Raw genomic sequence first — 21,175 nt, 5'->3', positions numbered from 1 at the left:
TATACAACGCAAAAAAAGGGGAAAACCTTCGTCCTGACACTCTGGGGCCCTCAGCTCACAAGCAAGCTTCTTCTGTCAGATGTTCTGTGTCTACAATTCGTCAGGGCAAGGTTGCCTCACATCTCTATCTACAAACACTTGTGGTGAAGAAGTAGATGCGCGGTGGGAATTTATTGCATAACAATGAATGATGGTCCGCTTATATTAGATAGTAAAGCTCGATTTAATGTATGTGCTTAGTGAAATATATTTTATTAATTTCAATTAACAGGAGTATTTAGTTTTCTTAAACATGTTTAGAGCAAAGCTTTCGTAATCGTTTGTTCTCTTCTCGAAGCTTCTCGGTTTCAAGTATCAAATCATCATTTACAAAATATGCGTCAATGAAAGCGTGTATCTCATTCTGAAAGAGAAATAAAATATTAGTATTAAAATTCAAATATTCAACACAATAACGCACGAGTTTGATTAAAGATTAAATAGGCAAGTTTACATCAAAGCAATATTTTGCTCCATTGTGCCTACCATGCAATTCGACTTGAATTAAGTTTAAACACAATAGGACATATGCAGCAATTAACCAGCAGCTGAATACCACAAACATTACATGTGTAGCACTTTAGAAAATCCCTTTCCTTTCACAATTGAGTGTGCGTTCTCAAACCCGACCAGACTGCAGTCCAGCCACTATGCCATCCCTTTTCAGCCTAAGCGATACAGAATTCTGTGGCAGACCAGCTCAGTGTTTCCCTTTTCTTCAGCCTCCTAGTCTTAGCATAGCATTGAATAGTCGCTGGAGTGGGCCTTTACCAACCCAGGCCAAACTACAGCCCATCCTTCACCAGCTGATCCCTCTGCCAGCTTAACCCTTTCACCAGCTTAGAACAGCACTTTCCACATCCTACTTCCACGCTACTGGTCTTCATTCTCAATAGTGTCTCGGGTCTTAATAATGACGTCCCAAGGAGAGCCTCACAATGGGGCCACCATTATCTCCACGCGTAATTTGGCCCAAACAGGTGATGCTTGGACTGCCTGGGATCCTGCGTCCTGGTGTGGATGCAGCAGCTGTCTATAGCGCTAGTCCACTAGCATTCACAGCACTTGCTCACTGGTCCCCTGCTCCCCTCGAACCCCTCATGCACTTAGCATGCCTTGGCAGTGATTCGTGGTCAGACCACCCCCACAGGGACTATGTTGCTTAAAAGACACCCAGCCACTTTTCTTTGTCCTTTTTCCACTGTCTGCCTTGGTCTATTTGCCTTTTTCATTCCTGTGAGCAACAGTGAAATAGTGCCCACCTGCCGTGCAATCAGCAGCTCCAGAATACAGGGTGATGAGCCAGGATCCTCAAAAAAACATAGAAGAGCAGCATTGTTTCTATAAACCTCAGTCCTTGAAACAATAAAGAGGGGCTGAAGGCCTAGCCACCAGTATTGCATTAACACCAAAAGGAAGGACTGTTGGGGCATTAGTGCTTTTTCTCTATCCATTCTTCTGGCACTGGTGGTAAAGACGGAGCACACATTTTCAAAAATGTGAAAAGGATTTGAAAGCAAATGAAGGACAGACTCTGTGCCACTACTCTAACCTTCTAGATTCTAAACTATATTGAGGAAGAATGAACACATAACATTACATTAAACAAATCATTAAAAAGTAAATGGATAAAACGGTTGTATGTTTAAACCTTGCATGCATTTACCATGCATTCCAACGCAGTCAGAACCACAACAACATCTTTACAATGCATTCCTTTACTACGCATGCGTCTTTACAGCGCATTCCCTTACCACGCAAGTCCTTACAACGACTTGCCTTAGGATAAGCGTTGGCATTTGGAATAGTATAATTTACTATTCTAACTCCAGTCTGTGCAGCAGTAGAGAAAGTGTTAGACTTGAAGTCCAACAACGGTCCGACAACACTTTACACAAGGCAATTCGTCGTAACAACTTGCGTGGTAAAGGAATGCATTGTAAAGACGCACGCATGGTAAAGTGATGTTTTGGAAAGATGCATTCATGATTCTGACCCGATTGTAAAGGCACAGAATGGTTCAAGCCACGTTGTTGAGGCTGTTTCCTTGTTAAAACAACCTAAAAATTGACTTAATTAACCAAACATTCACCAACAAATAAGCAATGCGACCTAAATATATTAAAGGTATACACAATCTACTAATAGGTAAATTAATAAATTGCATGATATCAGTATTAGAAGTAAATGCATTGCACTAGCTCTATCAGGGAACATGTTGCCTATAGGAATGGTCACCCTCAAAACAGAGACCATGTTTGCCCCACTCTTAATACTTTGCACCTTTAGTACCTGCTATCCAGTAGTTCCTGGCCCTGTAGACTCTCCAAATTGTAAACTTATAAACACTATTTCCAGAAAAATACAAATGTTTGTGGGGCCCATCCTAGGAGTTTCCCTTAAGAAATGCTCTGCTGCATTATCCTCTTCCTGGCTCCCCAATAGCCCAAGTAGCACGCACCTACACAAAGCATACAGTCATGCACACAAATGGTGCCTTTAATATGCTCGGCTATGGTTCTACAGTAACAAAAGTGTATATATATGGATCACAAAAAGTTGCAAGTATCTCATTCCTTTTCCTCCTATCAAGGTTCAAATGCTCTGTTTAATCCGTTTGCACAATGCTTCACAAAGGTAGTCCTCCACATTTAGTGAGCAAACCCCACTAGCTTATTAACAATTATCCATAATGGCAGCACAAAAATACATTAATAAAGTGTTAGACCTGTCAGCCTTAGGGGGTCTTCCCCCAAACATTTTGCCTTACTTCTCCATATTTTTAGGATCTTGTGTTGGTCGTCTTAGGGCTCTGTGCACTTTACCACTGCTAACTAGTGCGGACATACCTGTGCTCTACCTCTAAACATGGTAGAATTAACCTACACCCAATTGGCATCTTTAATTTACTTATCAGTCCCCAATAAAGTGGTAATACATGTACATAGGTCCTGTAAACTGAATGCTACTAGAGGGCACCTAGTACTGATAGTGCCTCCCACTTAAGTAGCCATTTAAACATGTGTCAGGCCTGCTAGTGCACCCTTTTTGTGCAGTTTTAAACTGCCATTTTGACCAGGCAAATAAACCTTCTGCGAGGCCCAAAACTTCCTTTTTTTATACATATAAGTCAGCCCTAGAGAAGGCCCCAAACAGCACACAGAACAGGGTGCAATATATTTAAAAAGGACATGTACTTTTAGGTTTTACATGTGCTAGTAGAGTAAATCTGTTTTTCACTACTGCAAGGTCTGCTTCTCCTCTAGGATAATATCGGAGTTACCTTATTACATATAATAAACTGTAACTTTCAAATGGGAACAGGTGGACAGTTAATGTTTGGTGTCTTTAGAATTGTAATGGAAATTTCTATCTTATGGTAAAGTCGGATTTTACATTACAAAAATAGAAAATACCACTTTTAGAAAGTTGCCATTTCCTGCCTTAGCCATTTAGGGCCATATGTATCAAGCTAATTTTTATTCGCAAACGCTGCAAATCGCAAAAAAACGCGTTTGCGATTAAAAATTCGCTATTTCCAATGTATGATGCACAATCTTATTGCAAAAATAGCGATTCCTTATGTTGCGGGACCCAGAATTCTGCAAATTCGCTAGCGATTCCTTATTTTGTGATTTCTCAGTTAGCGAAAATCGCATACGGGAAATCGCATAATAGGAAATCGCTATCGAATATATGAAAAAAATCGCAATTAGCAAATTCACGAAATTCCCAATTTAGAGAATCCCAAGTAGGAGCAGGTGGTAACCAGGTGCAAACTATTTAAGGAGTCCCACAATGCAACAGACTCTTTCCACAATGGCTGGGCTGTACGTGATAGGCAGGAGGCTGCGACTCAGAGCTGCTGCCCAGAGGAGACGCCAGGAGAGGATATTCCATTACCATGTTCCAGCGGACTGAGGAGGACATCTGTACACACTACAGACTGGATGAAGAGAGCGTCCTTGATTTAATTGAGGAACTCAAAGCCTTACTTGAACACCCCACACGCAGGACACACTCCATCCCCACCCACATCCAGGTCCTGTGCTCACTGCACCTCTTGGCATCATGTAATTTCCAGGGGGTGATAGCTTCAGCAGGAGGGGTATCACAGAGTGCACTTTCACACTTTTTCAACGCTTTCCTTGATGCCATGGTACAGAAGCTGCATCACCACATTCACTTCCAAAGCACCCCACAGGCACTAGACCAGACCAAGCAGGACTCCTATCAAATAGCCCAATTTCCTCACGTCATTGGATGCATGGATGGGACACACATTGCAATATCCCCCCCTCCCAGAATGAGTACGTGTTCAGGAATCACAAATCCTGCCATTACCTGGACATACAGGTGGTGTGTGATGCCAAATATCATCACAGGCATGGTCACTAAATTCCCAGGCAGCACGCACACCGCTTTCATATTCCGTCACAGTGGGATACACCGTCGAATCACAAGTGGTGAGTTTGGTGAGGGATATCTACTAGGTAAATGCATTTTAACAGAGGCTACACTTGTTAAGGATAGCATGTGCAGGACAGTGTTTAACCATAATTCTCCCACCCCCCAGGTGACAGTGCGTATGCGGTCCGTGACTTCAAACTGACACCCTACCTCAATCCAGGCAACGCTCGGGAGCGGTGGTACAACAGCGCCCACATAGCAACCAGAGGCACCATTGAGCAGACATTCAGGATACTCAAGAGCAGATTCAGATGCCTACATAAGAGTGGAGGGGCACTACAATTCAACCCCCAGACCTGTTGCAAGATAGTGGTAGCATGTGCCATGCTGCACAACAGCGCCACCAGGAAAGGCACACCGGTGGAGCTCAGTGAATCAGATTCATCAAATGTGGAGGGGTCAGCTCCAGGACGCATGCCAGCTGCTGTAGTTGGTGCAGTTGCTGGCCGGCAGAGGCGAGAAGAGAATACACACAACTATTTCTAAGTAAGAAAATATGACACAATGCTAGATATCATTTGTGAGACTGTGTTTTATTCCTTAACATCAGGAGGAATGATGTCACACAGCCTGAGTGACACACAATGTCTCTCCCAATGTCCAGCACATGTTACAGTCGCAGTGCAAGTCTTTCATCAGGAGCAAGTTTCAATGTAATGTGGCTAGCTGCACCCATCCAGTGTTCCTATTTAGTGCACCTGATATGCGGCGCTGTCGGGAGGAAGCCCCTGTTCAGGGTTGCACAGTGCCCTCCTCACTTGGCCCACTAGGCCTACTGGTACGGCCACTACGGCGCCTATCCATGGTGGGTGGGGGGGGTGATGCTGCTCCTTCCTGATTGAGCGTCCTCATCTGTGGGAGTTAGGACTCCTGGCCCAATAGTGCGAACGGCCCACAGCTCATCAACAGCAGATGTTATTTGGACCAGGGCCCTTGCAACGTCCTGGCTGTTGTGTGCCACCTCGCACTGCATGCAGATGCTGCGCCTTGAAAGTACATTGGTAGCAGAGGACAGGCGGTTCACCGCACGTGTGTACAGATCTAGGCGCTGCATCTCTCTGCGCCTAGCAGCACGGTCTGCCTTAAGTTCGGCACAGAGTGCCTCCAGGGCACCAGTCATGCCCCTGAAGCCTGTCCTGACTTCCCTCTGAAATGCTTTTATATTTTTGGCCTACAGGCGCTTTACTGGCAACATGTGCATCTCCAGTCCGCCGAACACTGTGTCATCCCCTGGATCTGCAGCACTGCCGGATGCACGAGACCTGCGCCTGGTTTGGACTGTTGGGATGGGATCAGCACGTGCATGGTGTTGTGGCTCTGGCTGTGTTGCGTCAGTTTGGACATCATCATCGGTATCCTGGCCTCATCCTCCAATGGGGGTAGTGGTGGCACTGCATGTCTCCTGCGGCACTTTGGAGGGTGCACAGGGCTGTCCTGCTCCGTTTCCTCCTCTTGCCCTGCTGCTTCTCTATTAGGGGAATCGCCCTGTCTTCCACTGCCAGTTGCCTGTGTTCCAGATGGTGCTGCTGATGTAAAAGCACATTTATTTACTGTTCTGACTTGCACTTGTGAATTATTAAATACCACTGTTTGGGATTACATGTGTCTCGTATTTGCCGTTCCTGATGTGCACATGTTATTGGGGACTGGCTGGGTGTAAATGCAGCCCTGTAATGTGCATGTGACTACATCTCCCATAATGCATTGCAGTGTGTGCTTGTGTACCTACACTGGACTTCTAGTTTTGTCCTGCCCCTGGGTCGCTGCTGGATGTGTGGGCGTAGTTGGCGGGGGGGGGGGGGGTCAGCGGTGTGATGGCATGCTTTTTACCATGTCCTGGTACTGGGGGGTCGGAGCTATCAAGGTCGGCCACACCCATTACACTTTCTGGAAGCAGGGTTCCCTCCACCAGTTCCTCTAGAGGTGTGGAGTAAGTGGCAGTGGAGGTCCCTTCACCAGTCTTCCTGGACTGCTCCAACCTGGCAGCCACCTTCTCCTTGGAGCGCTGGCGCATACCGTACCAGCGCTTTCTTAAGTCTTCCACACTCCTGTGTGTGACACCAACAGCATTCACTTTCTTCTGGATTTCTGCCCATATGCGCAGCTTGCGTGTCTCAGGCACCCGGAGTGATTTCTTCCCAGATAGGAGCTCATATCTTGTCATCATTTCCTGTATGAGCACCTCCAACTCGGATTCAGAAAACTTTTGGTTCCTTTTCCTCTGGGTTTCCCCCTGCTGCTGCTGTGTGTCCTGGCTGGCCATGTCTCCAGTGTCTGCCATTGTATTCACCACTGCAGTGTTCACTCTCCACCACTCCTTATCTCTGACTCTGCTTCAGAAACTCAGGTGCAGCACGGGTAGTCACACTTCCTGGTTGTGATGTCATCAAGCTGCACCTGAGGTTCCGATTCTCAGATTTGCGAAATTCGCAATTTAGCATTTTTTTCCGTTAAGGAATCGCTATTTGGGGGTGTCACAATGAAAATAGCGATTTTTACAGAATCGCAATTTTTTTTGATTTTTCACAAACATAGCGTTTTGTGATTCTGAAATTGCAATTCGCTAAAAATCGCTAATTCAGATTCGCAAAAGGGGAGATTGATACATATGGCCCTTAGTGCCTGCAGCCTTTCTTTAAGTCACATGACTGGGTGTAGTTGCCAGCTGTGCTTTGTGTATTCCTCATAGATACCATACACACTAGAGAGCTTAGGTGTGCCTTGATGGGCCATCACTGACAAAATGTAAAAACTGAACTGGGCAGAGCCCTACTTACACTTGAACAGGGTCTGTCCTGCCTTCACACAAAGGACTACCTACCTCCTGTAGACATCGTTATTAGATAAAAAAATGTTTGACTTAACTTAGTACGTGGGTGTATGTTTAGCTGAAAGACTGCTGTATGAAGAACAGGAGGTTGGTGCTTTTACTGTCCTAGGTGCAATTATCTACTGTGAACAGTTTTGTGCTCAATAGAAATGACTTAGAATTAACCTTTTGTAGGAAATTGAGTTACTGGTTGAGCGGGGTGTAACCCTACTCAAGCAGAAACCACAATCAGACTTAGAGGCAATATGTAAACACTTCTGACAGTAACAACGTGTAAACACACCACAAAAAGGATTTCGGTTTGCGATGAGAGGACCTGCGTTGGGGATGCATCATGCAGTGGCGGTTCCGATGCTGCTGCAAGGTCCATATGGAGTTCTTGCACTGGAAGAATACTTGTAGGCCCCTTCCCCGTACAGATCTAGGCGCTGCATCTCTCTGCGCCTAGCAGCACGGTCACACAATGGTGATCATCTCTGGACCTGTTGCATATATCTTCCGCATTTTAAACATCAATCAGTGTTAGAAACAGCAATGGTCATGGTTTTATGGTACTAACAGAAATTTGCAAGTGGTAACCAATGAATTGTCTGTCACTGTTGTCGGAATTCGCAGCTGGGAATTCTGGGAGGGATTGATCCTTATGAAGGAGCGACCACGGATAGGCAGTATGTGCTGTGATAAACCAAAGTCACTCTTCATTGAACCAGCATCTGGTGGGAGTATGGCAGTGGAGAAGGAGAGAGGATAAGCAGGAAACCCAGACATACATGATATGCTCTTGGGAAGCACAAGAGACCTCTTGAGATCATCCACAATGTGAGACAGGAGAACAGCACCTTAGGATTGTGTTTGAAGGGTAAGTCACCTTTTCATGCTGTTCAGATAATCCTAGGGCACTGCACTAGTTGTGCCACCCAGCTTTAGCACATATTGTACTTCAATGCCATATGTCAAGTCCCCACATCATGCCACAACATCAGACTCCCCAGTATTTTACCTATTTTCACAACCACCCTCTCCAAAGTCAGTATCTGGGTCCCAGATGTTGAAATGCCTTTCTTCCTGCTCATCCATTATTACCCAGTCCAGGTCAGCTGTCTTATTATTTTTGCTAGGGATAGGCTTCTTATACGCCACATCAGCTGTAAACATTAATGAATGTAATATGCTTCAAGCAACCCACAGATAAGCTTAATTGAGGATTAATTACGAGTCTGGAGAATTCCTTTCATCTACTCCACTTTATGTCTTTTAACAGATCACAACACCACACAAAAAACCAGCCATTCCCTATTCACATTTTCTGTCAATACAACTGCACTAACAAAAGTAAAGTGTGGATGTAGATTCGTTATTTCTTCGTAATCCATTCTTTCAACTGGTGAGAAGCACTGTGAGTGAGGGGGCGCTATACTACAATTTGCTGCTTTTTAAACTGATCTTGCACATGTTTCTTACCCAACTACTGAATTTTAGTGTGCTATGTATGTCTGTCTGTCAGTGTTTTTCACCGACACTTGTTGGGTATATCAGATTTCTCAATCCACTTCTCGCAGATGGAGTGGCAGCGGCCCTCTTTTCTTAAACAAAGTGCACATACTGAGCCTCCATTTTTGAAGGGCGTGCTCTTGCTTTGATGGGCAAGCATTGTCTAGCCCTATTTAAATTCAGTTTGGCATCAACGGTGCAGCAGGTGTGCCAAAGGCAAGCCAGTTTGTACCCGGCTAAGACCAGTCACTATACCTGTGCACTGACTCACCCACCCCTCCGTAAGTGTATAAATTAGGTCAGACATCTTAGCTAATTTAACCCCTTCCATGCGGCCGCGATTCCCCTGGTGTGCTGTAAACAACACGAACAGGGGCGGGCCGTGACGAACCCCAGCCGTCATCAGCACACGAGCACCGTAGTGCATGACGGCTGGGGTTCGTCATCAGCATGGAAGGGGTTAAAGGGGAATGAGACACTGATTTAGCCCACTTCTCCTATTATAAATATAACTTTCAGAAACTTAGGTACAGCATATGAGCACTATCCCCATGCCCCTAGATGAGTTCTGGGTCATTTATTTAAACACTCGCTTCCCTAGTTAAGCAAAAAAATAATTAAATCGGTTAGATACGGAAAACCCAATATATTTACTTTCACCTGAAACTCAACCCGCTGAAAAAACCACTCCAGACATTTGAGCTGCACTACCCAACAAGTTTCAAGATAAATTATTGTTTATTTGGACAATCAAATCCATCAAAATGAGAGCAGCTGTAGCATCCTCTCTGATTCACACTGTATGATGTCATGTATTCTATTTGGTTACCATAGCTACTAGAATGTATCTTTACAAGCTGTGGGCTGTTTGACTTTGAGCTTGGATGAGATCTGGATGTGTCTCCTTTATCTCCAATAAAACCTGAGCTTCTTCTCAATCCAATCCTGTGTCAGCTGCATCTTTATCAACATCCAGGATCTTACATTGGCGTAGTCGGCAGCTGAAGAAAAGGGAGACTCAACTATCTCAACAAAACTGTTTTTCATGCCTCCAGAACTCTATTCATCTGAAGGACTCTGTGGAACTGCTTCCTGATTGCATCTCACCGCAAGTTATCATATATCATATACTGTACTACTCCACTTTATTTATTATTAATTTACATTTACAAATAGTGTTTTTATCTCTTTAAGCTGTTCTTCCTTTTCAGGTGACTAGGGTGATTGTTTTTTTTTTCATATATACTGCTTAGACAACCATGCAGAATGTTACTGCCGCCCCATTCTTTCTATCGTCTCCTGGGGATCCTCCTATTAAGTGGCAAAAATGGAAAAAGGTATTCGAACGTTATGCTAAAGTTTGTGGGGTTAGTCTGAGCGCTGAACGCAAGACTTCTCTCCTACTTCATTGTCTTGGGTCAGAGGGCCAAGATGTATTTGACCATTTAGCTGAACTTACTGCTGAGGAGGAAAGAAATCTGAACGAGTTTGAAATTTGCATGAAGAAGTTAGATAATCACTATTTACCCAAGGTTAGTACAATCTTGGAAAGATATCAATTTGCTAAAAGGTTACAAAATGAAGGGGAAACTATTGAGGGGTATGTCACGCAGTTAAGAAAATTAGCTTCCTCTTGTAAATTTGACACTTCAAAGTTCATGGTTGGTTGTAATATTGAAAAGGTTCGAGATGAACTTTGGTTAAAAGATGAACCATCTTTAGATGAGGTTCTACAACTAGCCAAAAGAGTTGAACATTCTCTAAAGTGTGTTGACACCTTGAATAAAGACAAACAACCCTCTGTTCACGTTATTAAGAAAACTATACCTGACTCACAAAAACCCTTCTGGGTTTACCACCCCTTCAAATTCTAAAAAGAAACCCTTTGTACCCAAATGTTTCAGGTGCGACAAAATTGGTCATTATGCGAATGACACGAAATGTCCTGCTTTTAATGCGGTTTGTTCAAAATGCAAAAAGAAGGGTCATTTTTCAATGTTATGCAAAAGTAAAACCCCTTCCACTTCTGTAAAATTCGTTGAAGATGAATGTCTAGAAGAAGACTTTGTCTGTGGACAAGTTATTGTTCAAGTCACATCCACAGCTGATCAAAGAAACTGTCCTATTGACACCATTGAAATTGAGGGTGAGTCAACGGATGTTCTTTTTGACTCTGGTGCCAAAATAACTATTATTTCTAGAAGTTTTTATTTGGGTAAGTTATCCAAAAAGACTCAATTAGCTAGAGCTGACATTCGTCCGTTAGCTTATGGAGGTAAACTTATTCCTCTTATGGGATGCTTTACAGGACGTATTGAGTATAAAAGTCGTTATACTGTTGGCAAAATCTATGTTTCTCAGAAGGGTGATAGTATAATCAGTTGGTTCCACCAGGGTGATCTTCACATAATGTTGGATCCCAGTGGTCCCAATCCAATAATACTTAAAGAGCTTGTCAACTCTGTCCAAGTTGATTCTAATGTTGAGTTATTGTCACGCATCAAGATGCAATTTCCTAAAGTGTTTAGAGATGAATTAGGGTGCCTCAAAGACTTCAAGCTTGAAATTCCATTAAGGCCTGGGTCTCAACCCTATGCTTGCAAGCCTAGACCTGTTCCCATTTCCCTCAGAGATGAGATGATTAGTGAATTGGAAAAATTAAAGTTGGGTGGGATCATTGAGGAAGTTACAGGGACTGATTGGATTGCGCCCGTGGTGGCCGCACGCAAACCCAATGGTTCTTTGCGTCTATGCATTGATTTGAGACAATTGAATAAGTGCGTTATCAGTGACAGATACCCTCTTCCTAACATCTCTGATCTTTTGACTAAAGTGAACAATGCAAAGGTATTTAGCACGTTAGATTTAGCCTCTGCTTACCACCAGATTGAGTTAGAAGAGTCTTCAAGGAATCTTACATCTTTTATCACTCCCTTTGGGACTTTTAGATTTGTCAGAATGCCCTTTGGCCTTGTTTCAGCGGCGTCTGTATTCCAGCGCATTATGGAGAAAGTTCTCAAAGGTTGTTATAAAGTATGTGTTTACCAAGATGACATTCTTGTTTTTGGTAGGAATGATGTTGAGCATGAATCTGTCCTGTTTGATGTACTTAGTAGACTTGAAAGAGCCAACCTCACCATCAAGATTGAGAAGTGTCATTTTGGTGTCTCATCAATTCATTATTTAGGTCACACAATTTCAAAAGATGGTATTGCCCCTAAGGCCAACTTAGTGGATACAATTGTTAAGATGCCCCCCCCTTCCTCCAGAGAAGAATTGATGAAATTCTTTGGTATGGTAGAATATTACAATAAGTTTGTTAAAGATTTTGCCAGTCAGTGTGTAGGCCTGAGAAGTTTGTTAAAAAAAGGGTCTGAATTCATTTGGGATGACACTTGTGAGTCTGAATTTCAGACGTTAAAGAAGGGTCTTGAGAAAGCTCCTAATCTTCGAAGCTTTGACCCTCAAAAGATTTTTATTCTTACTACCGATGCCAGTCTCAAAGGACTTGGTTCTGTTCTCCAACAAGAGAATGATGGAGTCTTAGATACCATTATGTTTGCCTCACGTGGTCTTAAGGGCCCTGAAACTCGGTATTCCGTTATTGAACGAGAGGCTCTGGCTGTATATTGGTCTGTCAAAAAATTCAAGAAATTCTTGTGGGGAAGTAAACTCATAATCAAGACTGATCACAAGCCTCTATGCGAGATTTTCTCAGAAAAAGGTATTGATTTAGTATCCAGTAGAATATCCAGATGGGTTATTGCACTTCAAGAATTTGATTTTACTATAAAATACATACCAGGTGTTCAGAATTGAGTGGCTGACACCTTGTCAAGGTTGGTTGACATTTCAAAGGACGTACCTTTAGATGATGACTGTGAGGAAGATAAATATCAAGTTTGCCCAGTATCTGTTGAAGTCATTGATGAATCTGAGTGGCGTTCTAAATTATCATCTGATCCCGTTCTCTCTGAGGTGATGTCTCTCTTAGAGAAGGGTTGGCATTCCAAGAAACAGGGATGTGCTGAGTGTGAAAAATTCTGGGGGGTGAAAGACGAATTGGCTGTTTGTAATGATTTGTTGGTTCGTGGGACTAGATTGGTTCCTCCCTCTGAATTACGCAAAAACATCATTGATCTGGCTCATGAGTCACACTCTGGCATGACAAAAACTAAGGAAAGAGTTCGCTCATCCTACTGGTGGCCAGGCATGGACTTGCACATTGAGCGTATTATCAGGGATTGTGTGGTTTGTAACTTGAGTGATAAATCCAAAGTTGTAAGAGTACAACCCATGATTATTAGAGATCTCCCGAGTGGGCCGTGGAAAGAGGTCTCATTTGATATCCTTGGCCCCATTTACACTGATGGGCAGCAAACTTTCATTTTTGTATTAATGGATTTATTTTCCAGATGGCCTGAAATACATCTCACTTCAAACATTGAGACTAGCAGTGTTATAAGATTCTTAGAGTCCCTCTTTGCCAGGGAAGGATTCCCACATTCGTTACTCACTGATAATGGGGTTCAATTAGTTTCCAGGGAAATGGAGTCTTTCTTACTCAGATGTGGTATAGTCCATAAAAAATGTGCTCTTTACCACCCAGAAACAAATGGTGTGGTGGAGAGATTTAACAAAGTACTCAAAGAAACCATTTCCTGGGCTAAAGGGGTGGGCCTCAATTGGAAAGAACAAGTTCTTAAAAGGGTTGAAAATTATAGATTCACTCCTCACTCCTCAACTGGCAAATCGCCCTTTGTTCTTTTTAGGGGTAGGTCCCCTTGCACTTTGTTGGAACCAATATGGGTAAGAGATTTGAGTGATGAAATTGCTAGTTGTCCAAAAAATGGTGATTCGAGTAATGAACTTAATTGGCGAGAGAAAGAGATTTTGAAATCCTCCAACAGAAAGCTTTATTTCGATTCCAGGCATGCTGTTAAAGCAATGCCTGTGAAGGTTGGTGACATGGTAGTTGTTAAACTTCCTGGTAAAAAAATCAAATTCTCTGAACCAATAAAAGTTATAAAAGTCTTTAAGAATGCTGTGAGGACTTTAGACCATAGAATATGGAACTTAAATAGAATTTGTGTCTTATCTGGCAATCACGGGTCTTCTGCTCCTGAGCTTAAAATGGATGCTGATGGCTCCCGACCTGACACCAATCATGAAGTTCCTAAGGCGTATCGACGTTCTTCCAGGACCACCAAGAGACCTTCTCATTTAAAAGACTATGTTTCTTGATGTAAGCTTGATTGTTTACCTTATGTTTTACAATTTTAGGTGTTCTTCCCTTTGTTAGTTATTTATTTATTTATTTATTTATTTTTTAGGGGGGATTATGTGTAGCATCCTCTCTGATTCACACTGTATGATGTCATGTATTCTATTTGGTTACCATAGCTACTAGAATGTATCTTTACAAGCTGTGGGCTGTTTGACTTTGAGCTTGGATGAGATCTGGATGTGTCTCCTTTATCTCCAATAAAACCTGAGCTTCTTCTCAATCCAATCCTGTGTCAGCTGCATCTTTATCAACATCCAGGATCTTACATTGGCGTAGTCGGCAGCTGAAGAAAAGGGAGACTCAACTATCTCAACAAAACTGTTTTTCATGCCTCCAGAACTCTATTCATCTGAAGGACTCTGTGGAACTGCTTCCTGATTGCATCTCACCGCAAGTTATCATATATCATATACTGTACTACTCCACTTTATTTATTATTAATTTACATTTACAAATAGTGTTTTTATCTCTTTAAGCTGTTCTTCCTTTTCAGGTGACTAGGGTGATTGTTTTTTTTTCATATATACTGCTTAGACAACCATGCAGAATGTTACTGCCGCCCCATTCTTTCTATCGTCTCCTGGGGATCCTCCTATTAAGTGGCAAAAATGGAAAAAGGTATTCGAACGTTATGCTAAAGTTTGTGGGGTTAGTCTGAGCGCTGAACGCAAGACTTCTCTCCTACTTCATTGTCTTGGGTCAGAGGGCCAAGATGTATTTGACCATTTAGCTGAACTTACTGCTGAGGAGGAAAGAAATCTGAACGAGTTTGAAATTTGCATGAAGAAGTTAGATAATCACTATTTACCCAAGGTTAGTACAATCTTGGAAAGATATCAATTTGCTAAAAGGTTACAAAATGAAGGGGAAACTATTGAGGGGTATGTCACGCAGTTAAGAAAATTAGCTTCCTCTTGTAAATTTGACACTTCAATTGAGGAAAGAATTAGAGATCAGTTCATGGTTGGTTGTAATTTTGAAAAGGTTCGAGATGAACTTTGGTTAAAAGATGAACCATCTTTAGATGAGGTTCTACAACTAGCCAAAAGAGTTGAACATTCTCTAAAGTGTGTTGACACCTTGAATAAAGACAAACAACCCTCTGTTCACGTTATTAAGAAAACTATACCTGACTCACAAAAACCCTTCTGGGTTTACCACCCCTTCAAATTCTAAAAAGAAACCCTTTGTACCCAAATGTTTCAGGTGCGACAAAATTGGTCATTATGCGAATGACACGAAATGTCCTGCTTTTAATGCGGTTTGTTCAAAATGCAAAAAGAAGGGTCATTTTTCAATGTTATGCAGAAGTAAAACCCCTTCCACTTCTGTAAAATTCGTTGAAGATGAATGTCTAGAAGAAGACTTTGTCTGTGGACAAGTTATTGTTCAAGTCACATCCACAGCTGATCAAAGAAACTGTCCTATTGACACCATTGAAATTGAGGGTGAGTCAACGGATGTTCTTTTTGACTCTGGTGCCAAAATAACTATTATTTCTAGAAGTTTTTATTTGGGTAAGTTATCCAAAAAGACTCAATTAGCTAGAGCTGACATTCGTCCGTTAGCTTATGGAGGTAAACTTATTCCTCTTATGGGATGCTTTACAGGACGTATTGAGTATAAAAGTCGTTATACTGTTGGCAAAATCTATGTTTCTCAGAAGGGTGATAGTATAATCAGTTGGTTCCACCAGGGTGATCTTCACATAATGTTGGATCCCAGTGGTCCCAATCCAATAATACTTAAAGAGCTTGTCAACTCTGTCCAAGTTGATTCTAATGTTGAGTTATTGTCACGCATCAAGATGCAATTTCCTAAAGTGTTTAGAGATGAATTAGGGTGCCTCAAAGACTTCAAGCTTGAAATTCCATTAAGGCCTGGGTCTCAACCCTATGCTTGCAAGCCTAGACCTGTTCCCATTTCCCTCAGAGATGAGATGATTAGTGAATTGGAAAAATTAAAGTTGGATGGGATCATTGAGGAAGTTACAGGGACTGATTGGATTGCGCCCGTGGTGGCCGCACGCAAACCCAATGGTTCTTTGCGTCTATGCATTGATTTGAGACAATTGAATAAGTGCGTTATCAGTGACAGATACCCTCTTCCTAACATCTCTGATCTTTTGACTAAAGTGAACAATGCAAAGGTATTTAGCACGTTAGATTTAGCCTCTGCTTACCACCAGATTGAGTTAGAAGAGTCTTCAAGGAATCTTACATCTTTTATCACTCCCTTTGGGACTTTTAGATTTGTCATAATGCCCTTTGGCCTTGTTTCAGCGGCGTCTGTATTCCAGCGCATTATGGAGAAAGTTCTCAAAGGTTGTTATAAAGTATGTGTTTACCAAGATGACATTCTTGTTTTTGGTAGGAATGATGTTGAGCATGAATCTGTCCTGTTTGATGTACTTAGTAGACTTGAAAGAGCCAACCTCACCATCAAGATTGAGAAGTGTCATTTTGGTGTCTCATCAATTCATTATTTAGGTCACACAATTTCAAAAGATGGTATTGCCCCTAAGGCCAACTTAGTGGATACAATTGTTAAGATGCCCCCCCCTTCCTCCAGAGAAGAATTGATGAAATTCTTTGGTATGGTAGAATATTACAATAAGTTTGTTAAAGATTTTGCCAGTCAGTGTGTAGGCCTGAGAAGTTTGTTAAAAAAAGGGTCTGAATTCATTTGGGATGACACTTGTGAGTCTGAATTTCAGACGTTAAAGAAGGGTCTTGAGAAAGCTCCTAATCTTCGAAGCTTTGACCCTCAAAAGATTTTTATTCTTACTACCGATGCCAGTCTCAAAGGACTTGGTTCTGTTCTCCAACAAGAGAATGATGGAGTCTTAGATACCATTATGTTTGCCTCACGTGGTCTTAAGGGCCCTGAAACTCGGTATTCCGTTATTGAACGAGAGGCTCTGGCTGTATATTGGTCTGTCAAAAAATTCAAGAAATTCTTGTGGGGAAGTAAACTCATAATCAAGACTGATCACAAGCCTCTATGCGAGATTTTCTCAGAAAAAGGTATTGATTTAGTATCCAGTAGAATAACCAGATGGGTTATTGCACTTCAAGAATTTGATTTTACTATAAAATACATACCAGGTGTTCAGAATTGAGTGGCTGACACCTTGTCAAGGTTGGTTGACATTTCAAAGGACGTACCTTTAGATGATGACTGTGAGGAAGATAAACATCAAGTTTGCCCAGTATCTGTTGAAGTCATTGATGAATCTGAGTGGCGTTCTAAATTATCATCTGATCCCGTTCTCTCTGAGGTGATGTCTCTCTTAGAGAAGGGTTGGCATTCCAAGAAACAGGGATGTGCTGAGTGTGCAAAATTCTGGGGGGTGAAAGACGAATTGGCTGTTTGTAATGATTTGTTGGTTCGTGGGACTAGATTGGTTCCTCCCTCTGAATTACGCAAAAACATCATTGATCTGGCTCATGAGTCACACTCTGGCATGACAAAAACTAAGGAAAGAGTTCGCTCATCCTACTGGTGGCCAGGCATGGACTTGCACATTGAGCGTATTATCAGGGATTGTGTGGTTTGTAACTTGAGTGATAAATCCAAAGTTGTAAGAGTGCAACCCATGATTATTAGAAATCTCCCGAGTGGGCCGTGGAAAGAGGTCTCATTTGATATCCTTGGCCCCATTTACACTGATGGGCAGCAAACTTTCATTTTTGTATTAATGGATTTATTTTCCAGATGGCCTGAAATACATCTCACTTCAAACATTGAGACTAGCAGTGTTATAAGATTCTTAGAGTCCCTCTTTGCCAGGGAAGGATTCCCACATTCGTTACTCACTGATAATGGGGTTCAATTAGTTTCCAGGGAAATGGAGTCTTTCTTACTCAGATGTGGTATAGTCCATAAAAAATGTGCTCTTTACCACCCAGAAACAAATGGTGTGGTGGAGAGATTTAACAAAGTACTCAAAGAAACCATTTCCTGGGCTAAAGGGGTGGGCCTCAATTGGAAAGAACAAGTTCTTAAAAGGGTTGAAAATTATAGATTCACTCCTCACTCCTCAACTGGCAAATCGCCCTTTGTTCTTTTTAGGGGTAGGTCCCCTTGCACTTTGTTGGAACCAACATGGGTAAGAGATTTGAGTGATGAAATTGCTAGTTGTCCAAAAAATGGTGATTCGAGTAATGAACTTAATTGGCGAGAGAAAGAGATTTTGAAATCCTCCAACAGAAAGCTTTATTTCGATTCCAGGCATGCTGTTAAAGCAACGCCTGTGAAGGTTGGTGACATGGTAGTTGTTAAACTTCCTGGTAAAAAAATCAAATTCTCTGAACCAATAAAAGTTATAAAAGTCTTTAAGAATGCTGTGAGGACTTTAGACCATAGAATATGGAACTTAAATAGAATTTGTGTCTTATCTGGCAATCACGGGTCTTCTGCTCCTGAGCTTAAAATGGATGCTGATGGCTCCCGACCTGACACCAATCATGAAGTTCCTAAGGCGTATCGACATTCTTCCAGGACCACCAAGAGACCTTCTCATTTAAAAGACTATGTTTCTTGATGTAAGCTTGATTGTTTACCTTATGTTTTACAATTTTAGGTGTTCTTCCCTTTGTTAGTTATTTATTTATTTATTTATTTATTTTTTAGGGGGGATTATGTGTAGCATCCTCTCTGATTCACACTGTATGATGTCATGTATTCTATTTGGTTACCATAGCTACTAGAATGTATCTTTACAAGCTGTGGGCTGTTTGACTTTGAGCTTGGATGAGATCTGGATGTGTCTCCTTTATCTCCAATAAAACCTGAGCTTCTTCTCAATCCAATCCTGTGTCAGCTGCATCTTTATCAACATCCAGGATCTTACAGCAGCATTATATAACTGCGATTAAAATTAATACAATACATAAAAAGGCATAAAAACTGCCGTAAATAGGTTTAAGCCAGAGATAGGGAATGACATAGTAAATATAAACAAATGTCTGACAGAATGACCAGCTGTTTTAGGATTTAAGCCATAAATAGGGTGACGCATAGAGATCTCAATAAATGTCTGACAAAATACCCATTACTCAACAATAACTATATTTTATACCAGAATAGATTGAAGCTAAAAAAGAGGGAGAGGTGGTGCCCATATTTCACTGGAAGGTCAAAGTAAACCAACCCCATTCCAGAAGTTTATTCTTTAATTATAAATATTGAATTAACCTAACTGACCATACTCTGGCTCCTGACCTTTGAACACCCCATCTATATAGGAGTCTTCCCTCAACAGTTTTATTATATCTGTTGATTACACACTAGTGGCTGATTCTCAATGGCTTAAACTATTGGGTTAACAATGACAGGGCAAGACCTAAAGGCCAGGAATTCTCTTAGTTAATTAATTCTTTAAAATGTAATCAACACATCTCTTTTTCAAACTATATTTAAAGGGACATTTCCTTCTTCTGGACTGGACTCAACTCATCATAATCTAGAGATCACTGACTTACAGTTTATACCATGCATCTGGTCAAAACATCTACTGACCACATTGAATTTTCTTGCCTCATGTCAAAGGGTCAGCAGTAAAACGGTTACTAAATCTTTTTGTGAACTGCATTATCTAAAATGAACAAAATATTCAGTGACATGGCTCTTACATTTAGCCATCAAGTGGATATCGCTGAAAGGAAAAAAAAAAAGAAGAAATTTCCCAATGGCTCGACTCTGCTACAAATCATAATGCTCGATTAAAAAAACTAAAATAATCACAGAGTAACAAAGCCAGTTCTCTTGTTTCCTAGGAATTAAAAGAGGCAAAATTATTATGTCACTATTTAGAACACCAATGACTGAGAGATTACTCTCTCTGGGAACAGTTTCAAAAAAGGGATTCTGGAGTAAATTTGTTTGTGTTTCTTGTCCAAAACTGTGCCCTCAGGGCAACCGTGGGCATGGTGAATACTGGAAGGTCAACTTTATTATTCCAACTCCAGTCGAAATATTCATTACTACACTAAAGAATTAATGGAAGCACATGACAGGCAGAGAGAGATTTTGAAAGTGATGGACAAGCTTTAGGTTCCGGATAGCGTAATCCTGAACATAGTCTCCACAAAAGAGTTTTCTGACAGAATAAATGGCTACTTTATAGTTAAATTGAAACATATTAAAGAAAGCATACCTATTAATCTTTAATCTTTCTCTCCAATTGTCAAAAATCGTTTTCAAACCGTGCTGTCAAAGGTGAATTCTGGATCATCAGTTGACCCATCCCCAATGTGTATCTTAAAATCAATGCTATCTTATTTATTTATTTTAGTGTTTTATAGAGCGCGAACTTGACCCGTTAGGGTATGAGAGCGCTTTACAGAGTCAAAGAGTCATACAAGAGGCATGATAAAACAAGAGTATACTGTACATTCAGCAGGGGGGGTGCTGATTACAAGAGGAATGGGAGTTACAAGGATAGTCAATATTATAGTTGCTGAGAAACAGGCCCCTGGTTTCTTGGTGGGGCGAGGTCGAAGGAGGATGGCAATAGTCTCTGAGGTGGTTGTGGGACGGGGTTAGCCGAGGAATTTACCCATGAGGAAGGATTTAGCCTCCATTTTGAAGCGTGCCAGAGAGGGGATTCTTCTAATGACGGGTGGGAAGGAGTTCCATATTATTGGTGCCGCCCCAGTGAACGCTCGATTATAGGTTTTTGTTTTCCGGAAGCGTGCAGGCTGGAGAAGGAGGGCATTGGCCGATCGTGAGTTTCTGCTACCTCCGGATATCACAAGTTTCTGTGCAAGATGCGCAGGGGAGTTTGAGTGTAGGGTCTTGTGCGTGATGCATGCCAGCTTGAGTTGAATTCTGGCCTCGAGAGGAAGCCAGTTCAACGCTTTCAGATGAGGAGTGATGTGATCAAATTTCCTAGTGCCAGTGAGTAGTCTAGCGGCTGCATCGAGGCAGGCTTTCAAGGGTGCTAGGGAGATATTAGGTAGACCAGAGAGGGTGGTGCAGCCATATTCCAGCCTAAAGATGACTAGTGCTTGGACTGCACATTTTTAGGTCGGGAGCGTCAAGAAATGGTTTCA

At 41.9% G+C, this 21,175-nt stretch overlaps 1 protein-coding gene across 1 annotated transcript in view; it reads right to left on the bottom strand.

Annotated features, from left to right (window-relative positions):
* Window positions 1-207: 207 nt before the first annotated feature.
* Window positions 208-21,175, bottom strand: part of LOC147750852 (protein NEDD1-like) — a 590,100-nt gene continuing 569,132 nt past the window's right edge. Inside the window, exon 17 of the mRNA XM_086937113.1 lies at window positions 208-403. Within this exon, the coding sequence (XP_086793239.1) occupies window positions 287-403 (117 nt within the window). The 3' untranslated portion in view covers window positions 208-286. The remainder of the gene's footprint in view (window positions 404-21,175) is intronic.

The sequence above is a fragment of the Lissotriton vulgaris genome, chromosome 1_1 (genome assembly GCF_964263255.1).
Source record: "Lissotriton vulgaris chromosome 1_1, aLisVul1.2, whole genome shotgun sequence".
In the NCBI taxonomy this organism is placed as follows: Eukaryota; Metazoa; Chordata; class Amphibia; order Caudata; family Salamandridae; genus Lissotriton; species Lissotriton vulgaris.
Note: the sequence above shows the minus strand (reverse complement) of the source record. Positions and strands in the feature narration are given on the sequence as shown.